This window comes from Rhinatrema bivittatum, chromosome 4 (genome assembly GCF_901001135.1).
Source record: "Rhinatrema bivittatum chromosome 4, aRhiBiv1.1, whole genome shotgun sequence".
Classification (NCBI taxonomy): Eukaryota; Metazoa; Chordata; class Amphibia; order Gymnophiona; family Rhinatrematidae; genus Rhinatrema; species Rhinatrema bivittatum.
Genome location: NC_042618.1, coordinates 173,004,262 through 173,018,720, shown reverse-complemented (window position 1 = coordinate 173,018,720; position 14,459 = coordinate 173,004,262). Strand labels below are relative to the sequence as shown.

Below are 14,459 nucleotides of genomic sequence, written 5' to 3'. Positions count from 1 at the left end.
GCACTAATACATTGTCTGGCTGATGCAATACCATGCACTGGCTGCAGCGCACAGCTCAACACGCGATTTGACACACGTTTTGGATGCCCATCCATAAACCTTGATGCAAAATGGGGGTTAGCACGTCCAAAACGTGCATCCAATCGAGGCTATTAGCTAATCCCCGCGATGCAAAAAAATTTCTCAGGGCTGGCATAAATGTCTGCCGCACTCAAGGGCGTGTTGTAAAAAAACCCAAAATTCCTGCTTTCTGTGATCCCTCCTACAAGTATCGTCGTGATGCTAAGTAGGAGGGACCACAGAAAGCGGAATCATTTAAAAAAAAGAAAAAAATGTCTGGGTGTCCAATATACGCCCACAATATACACGGTCCAGGCCATGTATATTGTGATTGTATATTGTGCCGGTAGCGGGAGAAACGGATGCTTGTATGGAAAATATGTTTCCTAACACACTGACAGCACCTTTCCTGGGCACCCAATACCGAGGAGGCGCTAGGGACGCACAGTTTCCCCTAGTGCCTCATTTTAACCGCGGCACCTAGGAGAGGTAGAGCATTGCACAGTAAGAGAACGGGTGCTTAATAATGAGCGCCCGTTTAATGTGCGCTGATTTTGCATTGGCCCGTGTGACTGGTTAATAACTGAACCAGAGTTGACATATGACCCACTTTTCTGGAAAGAGACTTTGGTTTCCCATTATTGGCAATCACCATATGCACTCTGCTACTTAGGGCCATGCTAGCACTTTTGCTGCCCTGTGCAAACAATTAATGTGCTGCCCCCCTCCTCATTATGTTTCTTCATCAATGAGTTTTTGTTTTTCCAATAAACAACTCCCAATAGAAACTGTCAGTCTCACACTCTGTCCCAGGCCCCCCTTCCCTGCTGAAAAAAAGCCCTGTTCCTTCTAGACTTTAAAAACTGGCACACTCCCTGAACCTATCTAACCTCATCTGCAAGTCCCAAATTCCTAAATTGGGCAGATGTGATCCCCAGGTGCTCCTGCCTCACCTATCTGTATGTAAAAATGGTACCGACTGGCCCTGTAGCCAGCACCATTTTGTTGTACAGAAATTCATGTACTGTTGTTGTGTCACCCAGAAAACCCTGCAAAAAACCCACATGGAACCCTTAGGTATTAGCTCTACTGTAATGTATGTTGGGTATGGGTTTGGCCCTTGGAAAACCTTGACTAAACTGAATTACAATTACAAAATAATAAACTTCCTGTACTAAAACAGTGCTAACTGCCAGTATTCAAACAGGAACAACTTTACCTATGAAAAGACAACACTGCAAATTCAACACTAGGCCCAAAAACACCAATACACCTTCTATTAGGGAAATAGAACAAGCCAGGCCACTATAGAACCCTACACAGGAACCAAACACTAGCAGAGTAACTCACCTTGGTCACATATGCAGAACACAGATAGACCCTCACCAAATACAGAATAGAGAAACCATAAAGTATAAATAGAAATGTTTTGATAGTCACTGAACTGGAAACTGCAACAAGCTAGACTCAGTATGCAATGCAAGAATGGAAAAACAGAAGCATCACAAATCCTCATAAATTAAACAATAAAATCAAGAAATTTAAATCAATCTTAATATTAAAACCATTCTAATAAAAATGTTTCTAAAGAACTGATAAATAGAATAGCATCCAATAATTAAGAACTCTTAAGTTGTAAACATTTTTTAAACAGCAATAAAATATTTCAAAATAACAGACATATCAAACACCCAATAATTAACACTTAAGGATAGAAAAATTCCCCGCTCTCCATACTGAAAACTTTTGATTTCTAGTCATCTTGAGCTTGTTGTAGATTAGTGGGGAGGCACAAACTTTCTTCACACACAGCCCAGGCAAGCCCCCTCATGATCTCTTTCACACATATACACAACCCAGCAGATTACCATTTTCTCTCTTTTTCATTCTCACATACACACAAACAACCCAGGCAGGCTCCCATTCTCTCTCTCACACACATACAACCCAGGCAGGCTTCCATTTGCTCTCTCTCTCTCACACACTCACACACACACACACACACACACACAGAGCCTAGACAGGCTCCTATTCTCTCTCTCACATACACTCACATAGACACACATTCATACAAAACCCAGGCAGCTTCCATTTTATCTCTCCCTCACACACACACACACACACATGCATACACAAACCAGGCAGACCCCCTCTTTTTGCTGGCAGGCTCCCATTCTCTCTTTCATACATATACAACCCAGGCAGGCTTCCATTCGCTCTCCTCTCATACACACACTCATACTCACGCCTGCACATGAGAATGAGTAGCAGAACGGGCTCGCTCTTCTGCTTCCACTTAGGTCATGTGCACAGGCCTCTTCCTTCTTCATCCACTAGTGGGACAGGGTCCACTTGCAGCCACATGGACCTCTTTTCATTCTTCAGCCACCACTGGGATGAGGTCCACCAGCAGCCACACAGGCCTCTCTTTTTTTTAGCTACCAAGGGAAGGGGATCACCAGTAGCCATACAGGCCTCTCTTCTTTTTTCAGCTCCTGGTGGGTTGGGGGTTCATTGGTGGCCGCACAGGCCTCTTTTTTTTCCACCACTAGTGGGATGGGTTGTCCATGTCCACTAGCAGTCAAATTGACCTCTTCTTTATGCTTCCTTTCTTAAGAAACATAAGAAATTGCCGTACTGGGTCAGACGAAGGGTCCATCAAGTCCAGTATCCTGTTTCCAACAGTGGACAATCCAGGCTACAAGTACTCAGACACTAGATCCCATGCTACTGATACCAGTAATAGCAGTGGCTAATACCTATGTCAACTTGATTAATAGCAGTTAATGGATTTCTCCTCCAAGAACTTATCCAAAACTTTTTTAAACCCAGTTATACTAACTACACCAACCACATCCTCTGGCAACAAATTCCAGAGCTTAATTATGCATTGAGTGAAAAAAAGTTTCTTGTATTAAGTGTGCTACTTGCTAACTTCATGGAGTGCCCCCTCCATGAAAGAGTAAATAACTATTCAACATATATATGCTGCCTTTATGTCACCTGCTAGCAGGTTTAGGAATTTCGCATTATATCTAGCCGATGATATTCAGTTAATACTCCCAATTGACGACACAATTGAGAAAACATTAAACTTAGCTAACATGTACCTAGATATAATAAAACAACTTCTAAACCAAATGGAACTAGTGATCAATATAGAGAAAACTGAATTCTTACACCTAGAACGAAAAAACATAGCGATCATTCAGAACCCAATTACACTCAACAACAACCAAAAAATACAACTAGCTGAGAAAGTACGAAACCTGGGAGTGATAATCGATTCAGAACTAAGTATGAAACAACACATATCTCAAAAAGTAAGAGAAGGATATGCCAAACTCATGACTCTTAGAAGACTAAAACCACTACTAACGCCTCCAACTTCTGCTCAGTCTTACAAGCCTTAATTTTTTCCAGTACTGACTACTGTAATGCCCTCCTACTGGGCCTGCCGTACACCACAATAAGACCACTACAGATACTACAAAATAAAGCGGCAAGAATTTTAACTGGGAAAAGTAAAAGAGACCATGTCACTGAAACCTTAATAGAATTACACTGGTTACCCATTGAACAAAGAATACAGTACAAGACTTTATGCACCATACACAAATTAATACACGACGAAAAAGCAGAGTGGCTGAACACAGCCCTCCGCGTACATACCCCCCACAGAAACCTGAAATCAGCAAACAAAGCACTGCTAACTATTCCCTCAGTCAAGATGGCCAGACTAACCCAAGTAAGGAATAGGGCCCTATCCCTAGCAGGACCCCCACAATATGCCTTTAGAAATCAGACAGCAAAGAAACATCAAAACCTTCAGAAAAAGTTTAAAAACATGGCTATTTAAGCAAGCATACCACAAAGAGAATTGAGAAGAGAACCTAGGGAAATGTTGGTAACGGTCAGTCAAACTCCCACACACACACACCTTTTTTTCTTAAAGCATGTGTTTCTCATTTTTTATATTCTAAATTCTTCCTTTTTATTTTTAAACAACAAAGAACTAGAGTTAAGTAGTACCATATCTTATAGGGATGTGAATCGGATCCGATATTGGATCCGATTCACATCCGATATCGGATCCGATTCACATCTATAGAGATGTGAATCGGAACCAGAATCGGATCCGATATCGGATCCGATTCACATCCCTAATATCTTATAGCGGAGTAAGAAAAAACTGGACATGACTTATAACACCCACCAAATAATATTTATTGTGAAATTATGTTACAGTATTTTGATGGCACCTGTTTAAGAGTTAGAATTCCAGACACTTTATGCAACATATAGTTTTGTGCCCTATTGTGAACCGTTGTGATGGCACCCGCTTAACGACGGTATAGAAAAGATTGTAAATAAATAAATAAATAAATGAATAAATCTACCCATTCTAGACCTCTCATGATTTTAAACACTTCTATCATATTCCCCCTCAGCCATCTCTTCTCCAAGCTGAACAGCCCTAACCTCTTTAGCCTTTCCTCATGGGGGAGCTCTTCTATCCCCTTTATCATTTTGGTCGCCCTTTTCTGTACCTTCTCTAAGGCAACTATATCTTTTTTGAGATGTGGTGACCAGAATTGTACACAGTACTTAAGGTGTGGTCTCACCATGGTGTGATACAGAGGCATTATGTCATTTTCCGTTTTATTCACCATTTCCTTCCTAATAATTCGTAACATTCTGTTTGCTTTTTTGACTGCCACTGCACACTGAGCCGACGATTTCAATGTATTATCCACTATGATGCCTAGATCTTTTTCCTGGGTGGTAAAAGTGCAAAAGCGGAATATAAATCTAAATAAATAAATAAATAAACTCCTAATATGTGTTAGAGATCAGCTCCCCCAGAGGGGAGGAGTTAAAAATCTGTTAAGGATCGACTCCCCCAGAGGAGGAGGAGCTAGCAATCTGTTATGGATCAGCTTCCCGAGGGGAGGAGCTAGCAATCTGTCAGAGTATGTTCCTCTAGAGGGGAGGAGTTAGCAGTCCGTTAGTGACTCGGCTACGGAGTTAGCAATCTGATATACTCCGTAGACGGAGTTAGCAATCTTTTGGTGCCCACTCCTCGAGAGAGGAGGAGTTTGTACTCTGATACGGATCTTGCTAAGAAGGTAGCAATCTGTTAAGGCTTTGCTCCCCCAGAGGGGAGGAGCTAGCAATCTGGTAGAGGTCAGCTCTTAAAGTGTGAGGGATGAGCACTCTAATGTGAATTGGTGAATCCTTGGGTCGATGGCAGATGACAGCGCCCTCAGGAGGATGCTCTGAGAGGAACCACCGACTAGGCTGGAGTATGGAGACAGACACAGATAGTTCTTTATTAGACAGTTAGTAGAACCACCAGAGGTGGCAGTAGTGAGCTGATGTGCCCGGCAGGGCTGAAGTCCCTCAGATACTGGAACTGCAGTCTCTGGGTTTGCTGAGCTGTAGAGAGAGACTATAGGTAGTGAGTAGACAGGGTATCCTGGATACATAACCAGTAATAGATGGTACATCACAGATGTATATCTCTATAATGGCTTCTATGCAATAAAGAGTCTTCACTATATTCAGGAGCAAGAGCCTCTATGCGAGTACTGGTTCCTGTATGCAAACTGAAATAAGAACTCACAAGATATGGGTATGCGATAGCTTCTGAGATAGAAGAGAGTCTTCGGAGGATTTTAGGAACATGGGCCCTCGAGGAATGAGTGCCGGTTCCTATCTGCAATCTGTGATAGTAACTCACGATCTCTGTACCTGCGATAGTGTCTAGACAGAAGAGAATCTTCAGTGTTCTAGGAACATGGGCCCTTGAGAAGCGAGTACCGGTTTCTGTCGTAGTCTGAATAGAAACTCACAATATTCAGCCGGCGATCGCTTCCAGGCAATATGAGTCTTCTGAGTGTTCAGGGACGTAGGCCCTCGAGGAGCGAGTACCGGATCCTGTATTAGCAATCTGAAATCAAGAAGAGAGAGCGGGGCCCCAGAGGAGCGGGTACCCCTGGTAAGTTGTGGAGGCAGAGTAGCAGAGAATGAAGCGGGTCGAGATGATCCCTGCCTAACTCCTTGCTAACTCGATTCGCAAGCGTAAGCGAAGACCTTTTAAGTTGGAAGCAGATGACGTCACTACGGGGGACGCCCCCGAGGTTCGTGCCCTTGCTGGTACAAAGTTCAGAGCGCGCGCCCTTACGTCATCAGGAACATGGCGGATCCGCAGGTCAGGCCAGCCTGGGGATTCCGGAGAGAAGTGGCGAGGAGAAGCAACGGCAGCATCTGTCCGTCAGAACCGAAGGGAGTCGCCACAGAGGTAGAGAGGGTGGAGCGAGGGCAAGAGCAGGCACGAACGCAACAATATGGAACCTAACATCATGTAACTATAGCATGGGTTATTTTTCCCTATATGCAGCACCTTGCACTTGTCCACATTAAATTTCATCTGCCTTTTGGATGCCCAATCTTCCAGTCTCACAAGGTCCTCCTGCAATTTATCACAATCTGCTTGTGATTTAACTACTCTGAATAATTTTGTATCATCTGCAAATTTGATTACCTCACTCGTCGTATTCCTTTCCAGATCATTTATAAATATATTGAAAAGCACCGGTCCAAGTACAGATCCCTGAGGCACTCCACTGTTTACCTTTTTCTACTGAGAAAACTGACCATTTAATACTACTTTCCTTTTCCTGTCTTTTAACCAGTTTGTAATCCACGAAAGGACATCGCCTCCTATCCCATGACTTTAGTTTTCTTAGAAGCCTACATATATCACAGTCAATAATTACTCATAACACTGTGCTTGTGTAATTACTGGACATATTCAATTGTGAACAAGCGTTATATTAAAACATCAATAACATCAAAAATCAATTAATATAACGCTTGCTCACAATTGAATATGTCCAGTAATTACACAAGCACAGTGTTATGAGTAATTATTGACTGTGATATATGTATCTGAGTATACAGTGTGAATATTCTACTTAATGTATAACAATATAAAAAAAAATTTGTATACTGATATTTACTCTTGTGGTATGAATTGATGTATTTTAAAAACATTCTTCTTTGTATTTGTTTAATAACATGAAACACAATATATGATTCCCATATTTATGATATTGTCTAAGCAGTAGGGGAATGTTTGATTTTCTCTCTAGTAGTGCTACCAGAAGAGTTTACCTGATGTTACATTTAGCCAGTCAATATTGGGGTAATTGAAATCTCCCATTATTATTGCACTGCCAAATTGGTTAGCTTCCCTGATTTCTCTTAGCATATCATCATCTGTCTGACCATTTTGGCCAGGTGTATGGTAGTATATTCCTATCATTATACTCTTACCCAACACACATGGGATTTTTACCCATATAGATTCTACCGAGGATTTAGTCTCTAGTATGATCTTTATCCTGAGGGACTGTATACCCTCCCGGACATAAAGTGCCACACCCCTACCAAGTTGATCCTCCTATTATTGCAATATAATGTACCATGATATAGCACTGTCCCATTGTTTATCCTCCTTCCACCAGGTCTCTGAGATGCCAATTATGTCTATCTCATCCTTCACTACTATACATTCTAACTTTCCTTTCTTATTTCTTAGACTTCTGGCATTGGCATACAGACATTTCAAAGTGCATTTTTTGTTTGTATTAAAATTCTGCTTTTCAGTTGATAGGGATATGAAATTCTTTAGCTCAGGTGATTCTTTACTTTTAGGCCATGGACTATGTTTGCTTTTCTTGGCCACTTCTTCACTTCCACCACTCTCGCCATCATCACCCCTACCCTGGTATACCACCTTATGCGATTGCACAATTTTAACATCCAGAAGTGCCAGGCCTGCTGCTGCCCTATCTCAAGAAGGGCTTATTAAAGGGGCATCATCAAGGTTGGTAAAGTGGACATTTGAAAGTATCTGATGTGTTTTCACATATGGAAATTGAGAAAACGGGATTGACTTCGCAATCGTAGAGATACCAAGGATAGTCCATCCCAATTAGTGAAACTGTAGGCTAAAGACTGAGATTTTTCAGATGATGTGTCTGGGGTATCGGTTGGCTGCTCTCTGTACCATGGGAAACAGTTGGCGCTTTCCTTGTTACGGGACAGTAAACACAGTTAGACTCTGCTGTGCTCAACAATTTAGGGAATATATCACTGACCTCCCTCCCAGCTCCCAGTCTCCTGCTCTCTGACAGGCCGATGCAATATCGGCACGTGTTAAATGGGCACTCATGATTAAGCGCCCACTCCTTTAACGCATGCTGATCCATCTATTCTGGGCACCCAATTTAATCGGGTGCCATGGTAAAAAGGAGGTGCTAGGGGAAATTGTGCACCCCTACCACATCCTTGGCAGCAGGTGCCCAGGACAAGTGGAGGTCATGTTAGAAAAATGGGTGCTCAATTTTATGCGTGTCTGTTTCCTAACCTGTGGCTGATGCTCGTTAATTGAGTGTACCTTTTCCTAACCTGACCGCTGGCACAATTTTTTTTTTTTTAATTCTCCTATTTCGGTTCCTCTAACATAATATTGGAACAATATTAAGTCAGAGGAACTGAAAACGCGTCGGGTACACATTTTTTTTTTTGAATCGGGAGAAATAGGTAATAGGCTCATCAACATGAATTTACATGTGATAAACGCTATTACGTATGCACTCAATTGGACGTGTGTTTTGGATGTGTTAACCCCCGTTTTGCATCAGGGGTTATGGACGCACGTCCAAAATGCATGTCCAATAGTGTGGTGAGCCACAGTGCACGGTATTGCATCAGCCTGTTAGTTTCCTCTCTCTGCCTGTGTGTGGCTGTAGGCACTACTGTGATCTCCCTTTTCTCTCCTTGTGCACTGTCTGCATGTGGCTCCAGACCAGGGCCAATGCAAGGTATTAGACGTCTTAGGCGAAACTTATAGCCTTGCACCCCCTCCCTCCCTTGTCCCCATGGCTCTCTCCACACAGAGTTAAAAATTATGCATTTTTGTACAGATTTTACATGAAAAAGGACATTCAAAGTACAATCTTCTGAGGTAAAAATATCATTTAAAATAACATGTATATTATATTTATATGCAGGACTGTTATGCTGACCATAAAACCCTGCAAAAAAAACAAAAAAGACATTTGAACCCATATGGCATTAAGCCTATTGTAACATCTGTTGGGTGTGGAGGGGGCACTCAGAAAGCCATGAATAAACAATTACAATACAGTAAAGCTCCTATACTGAAACAGTACTAATTGCTACCACTCAAATAGTAACAATCCTACCTATAAAAAGGCAACACTGTAAATAATACACCAGGCTATAACACCAATATACCTCCTTTTGGGAAAACAGAATAACCCATGCATTATAGATCCCTACACAGAAACAACATGCTCACAGAACACAGAGAGACCTTCACCAAATACAGAATAAACAGACCATAAAATACAAAAAGAGATGCAGACAAAAACTGAACTGGAAACCACAACAAGCCAGACTCTGTATGCAATGCAACAATGAAAAAAACGAAACATCACCATTCCTCATATAACATCAAAGAACAAAAGAAAGAAATATAAAATATCAATCATAATAATAAAATCATATCAAGAAAAATAATATTTCAAAACTGATGACAAATAGAACATTCAATAATTGAACTCATAAAAATATTTAGAAAGTTCCCAAAAATTAATAAAATATTTCAAAAGAGCAGCCATATCAATTAATACCCAATAATTAAAACTAATAAGGATAAAAGAAATTCCCCACTCTCCATACTTGGCAACTTTTGATTTCTAACCTTGAGATTGTCCTGGATTAGCTGGGGGAGAAGGGGGATGCACATACCTTGCCCTCTCTTGTATACTTTCACTTATACACACATTTTCATTCTCTCGTATATACGCACTCAAGGTATTCAAGGTGCGGTCTCACCATGGAGCGATACAGAGGCATTATGACATTTTCCGTTTTATTCATCATTCCTTTTCTAATAATTCCCAACATTCTGTTTGCTTTTTTGACTGCCGCAGCACACTGAACCGACGATTTCAATGTGTTATCCACTATGACACCTAGATCTCTTTCTTGGGTTGTAGCACCTAATATGGAACCCAACATCGTGTAATTATAGCATGGGTTATTTTTCCCTATATGCATCACCTTGCACTTATCCACATTAAATTTCATCTGCCATTTGGATGCCCAATTTTCCAGTCTCACAAGGTCTTCCTGCAATTTATCACAATCTGCTTGTGATTTAACTACTCTGTCTCTCTCTCTCTCTCACACACACACTCTTTTCCTCCTCCATAATGCACAAATTGTGGCAGCCTCCACCTCTAGCCCACACAGCTGACAGGACTATTCCTCTTTCCTCTCGTGCGTGGGCCAGCACTGCTCCTTCTGCTTCCTTCTCAGTCATCATTCCCCTTTGCTTTTCCCCATCCCTCTCTACCTTCCCTCTCACTAACTCACCCTCTTTTCTTAATCTTCTCTCACCCCTCTCATCCCCTTCCCTCTCATAATCCTCTTTCTTCGTTTCCCTCCCCTCTCACATCCCCCTTCCCCTCACTTATACCTCTTACCTTCCCCCTTCCCACTCCCTTCTCTTCCCTCTTACTCACACTTCCCCTCACTCACAACTCCCTCCATTCCTTTTACTTATCTTTCAGTTACTCAGTTCAGCTCCCCTTTTCTCCCCTCCCTTCTCACTGAGAAAGGAGGGGAGGAGGGAGAGTGAGTTTTCACTCCCTCTCTCTTTCCTTTCACTGCTTGCCTCGCCTTCACCTCCTCTGGCCTGCCGGGCATGCTGTTTGGCACCACCATGCGTGAGGGGTGGGAACCCTGTGGGCGCATCATCATCACAGCACTGCCGCAGTTCAGATTTGTGAGAGAAGGGGCTCACAGCGTGAGAGTGTGAGATCCCCTACTGATGTGTGACGTGAGACTCGGCATGCCTGCCTCCTGCATATCATAGCCAGGGGTGGCTCAAGGCAATCTGCCACCTGAGGCGAGGGACAAGATGGTGCCCCCTCTCACCCTGCCCCCTGCGGCCCCCTCACCCCACTCCTTGCTCCCTTCTTCAGCCGCCACCGGCCTGGCCGGCCCGCAGCAGCATCCCGCCTGTCTCAGCCACTGCCGGCCTGGCCTCTGGTGGCGGTGGCCTGCAGCAACATCCTGCCTGTCCGGCCCGCAGCAGCCCGCAGCATCCCTCAGCCGCAGTAGGGGCAGGCAGTGTGAGGCGGATGCCACAGTTACGTTCTGAAAGAGGCATTTTTTTGCCGCCTCAAATTTCTGCCGCCTGAAGCAGCCACTTCACCCTGCCTCATTATAGAACCGCCCCTGTCATAGGCCTAAACTGTTCATCTTTTATTTTAAGAAAAGAGACAAAACCCAATTGGCTAAAATGAAATGAAAGAGATAGGAAACAAGATAGAAATGATTAACAACGCAGTAACACAATGTATCTTTTAGAAATGTCACTTGACAATATTGTTAATCCACATTCATAGTTGGTTTGTATATTTCTTACATTTCAACAATTAGCTGGAGAGGGAGGGACCAATACCATCCTTCCCACAGTGCAGTTCTCAACACTGCCCCTTGTGGCCTGCCAACAAATCCAGCTTACAGGGCAGTCAAATGAGCAAATGAGCCTGCTTCTTAGACTAAAGTTGTCAGACATCACTCATGAATATTTATGGTGGTCACACTGATTAGCAAACCTACTTGGGGGCCATGAAAACTAACAATCGGGCCGATACAGTAAACTGCGCGGGAGAGCCAGCGAGCGCCCGCTTTCCCGACGCGCGCCCAGGCCACTCTCCTGGGCGCGTGATTCACTAAGGAAAGGTATGCAAATTAGAGCCCATGGTAATGAGACGCTAGACGTCCCTAGCGCCTCCTTATTGACAGAAGCGGTGGCTGTCAGCGGGTTTGACAGCCGATGCTTAATTTTACCGGCGTCGGTTGTCAAACCCGCTGACAGCCATGGGTTTGGAAAATGGATGCCGGCAAAATTGAGCGTCCATTTTCCAACCCGTGGGCCGCAGGCAGTTGTTTTTTTATTTTTTTTTTATTTTTGGGGCCTCCGACTTAATATCGCCATGATTTTTTCTGCTTTTCTGTACACTTGCCCGGTGCTGGCCGAAATTAACTCCTGAGAGTAAAATGTGCGGCTTGGTTGCACATTTTACTTTCTGTATCACGCGGGAATAACTAATAGGCCCATCAACATGCATTTGTATGTTGCGGGCGCTATTAGTTTTTATGGGGGGGGGGGGTTCGCCCCGTGTTTTCAACATGCTATTACCCCTTACTGTATAACGGGTAAAAATAGCGCGTCAAAAACGCGCTGCCAAATGGGGGCTAACGGTGCGCTCAGATGAGCGCACCATACTGCATTGGCCCGAATGAGGAGCAGTGTTTTGGAAGCTCCTTAATCAAACTTTAAAAAATCTAAACAGCCTCAAGTCTCTGCCACTTCCTAGAACTTGTGACGTAAATTTGCTGACATCCTTAATTTCAGAGCCAGATCACCGGCCATGGCTGGGCTGCTCAGTATCATAGCACAAGTTGCCTACTTGACCATTGCTATGATTACTCTCTGATCGCTTTACCTGGTCTGTTTTTTTTTTTAGTGGTCTACCGGTGGACTTTGAACAAGTGAGATTGCTGATTTATATCCAAGGATTCAGGCAGATCTTTGCTTGCCAGCCCATGCTTGACAGTAGCAGTTGCAGCAAAAGTCAGTAAGTCCCTTGTTTATTTTCATTCTTTTCCTTCAAACCCAGAGGAGAAGCAAGTGCTTGAAGTTTTCAATGACCTCTTCTTTTCGGTAACCACCATCACTAGCAGTATAGATGTAAGGTGCTGCTGGACTGGTCCTTGTCATTCACCTGTTCTTGCATCACCCCAAAACAGCCCAAAGGACAACTTGGTACAGAAAAAGGTATGACCATAAGGGGAAGGGGAAGATTTTGCAAAACAAAGATTGACGGTAATGAAAAGTGGCACCTTCTATGTCACAACACCCCCCCTCCCCCCAAAATAAATAACCCAAATGAAAGCATGGAAATATTTGTGGGGAAAAACAGGACAAGAATTGGGTAGCAAATAAAATGTTAGGATCTATTTGCAAAAGAATGCAGAACATCATAATGCCTCTGTATCGATACTTTGTGCAACCACGCCTTGAGTGGTTTGTGCAGTTCTAGTCATCCCATCTGAAAAAAGATAGAGTGTAACTAGGACAGGTACAGAGAAGGGCTACAAAATAATAAAGGGGGTGGGATGGGAAAGGCTACACAGGTTAGGACTCTTCAACTTGGAAAAAAGACGACTGAGAGGGGATATGAGTGGGATGGATCGGGTAACAGGGAATGGTTGTTTACCCTTTTGAATAGGCACAAGGAATATGGGACACTCCAAGAAACTAATATCAAATTTAGAACAAATCAGGGAAGGTATTCCTTTACTCAGTGCACAATTAAGCTATGTAAATTGTTGCCAGAGGATGTCGAGATCACATTGCTGGGTTTAAAAGGGGGGTTGGACAAATTCCTAGAGGAAATACCCTTAAGCGATTATTATCCCTGTGGAATTGGGGAAAACCCACTGCTTATCACTGAGAGTGAGCATCAAGGAATGGATCTACTCTTTGGGATCTGCCTGGTATCTCCTACTAATCCAGATTGAGACAGGATGCTGCTGGGCTTGATGAACCTTTGGTCTGACCCAGCATGGCACATCTTATGCTCTTATCTAGATTGGCATTTTGACTGCTGAAGTGGTGTGGCTGCTTTTGAAAGTTGTGAACTTTCCATCTGCCCCCCAAACGTAAAATGTGAAAAAATGCTCTTTGGTAATCTGAACTAGTAAATCAAGCATTCATGTGCCATGTGTGTGTGTCTGTGGGGGGGGGGGGGGTGGGGGGGGGAGGGTGCTTGCCTTCTGATGCCCACCTGAGCGGCTGGCAACGTGACCTTCCTTTCCTATTCATGTAAGGACCTAATGTTGTGGTTGGGGCTGCCTCAAAATAGACAACAACAAAAAGCAGAAGGGTCAAAAGCAGAGCAAAATACCCAAATCTCTCGGATAAAAACGTGACCAGCTGTTCTCTTTTTTTTTTTTTTTTTTAATTTCCGCAGGCAACCATGGAGATCGTTTACATTTACACAAGAAAGCGGAGTGAGTTTGGCCGACAGTGTAACTTCTCAGACCGCCCAGCCGAGCTGCATGTGGACATCCTCCCAGACCCCTTCCAAGCCTTAAACTTCATAGAGAAAAACCCGTGTGACACGACAGCCCAGTGCTCTGAAGACATGTCCGAACATGAGGTAGATCTGCCCTTCAGACATCCCAGACTCTCTGACAGGGGACTGATGCAAAAAAGGAAA

General features: G+C 43.4%; 1 protein-coding gene across 2 annotated transcripts in view; it reads left to right on the top strand.

Annotated features, from left to right (window-relative positions):
- DNAI2 (dynein axonemal intermediate chain 2) overlaps nucleotides 1-14,459 on the top strand; it is an 83,499-nt gene that overhangs the window by 1,201 nt on the left and 67,839 nt on the right. For both annotated transcript variants that reach the window (XM_029599245.1, XM_029599244.1), the window contains exons 2-3: nucleotides 12,702-12,812; nucleotides 14,211-14,399. In XM_029599245.1, the coding sequence (XP_029455105.1) occupies nucleotides 14,217-14,399 (183 nt within the window). In that variant the 5' untranslated portion in view covers nucleotides 12,702-12,812; nucleotides 14,211-14,216. The remainder of the gene's footprint in view (nucleotides 1-12,701; nucleotides 12,813-14,210; nucleotides 14,400-14,459) is intronic.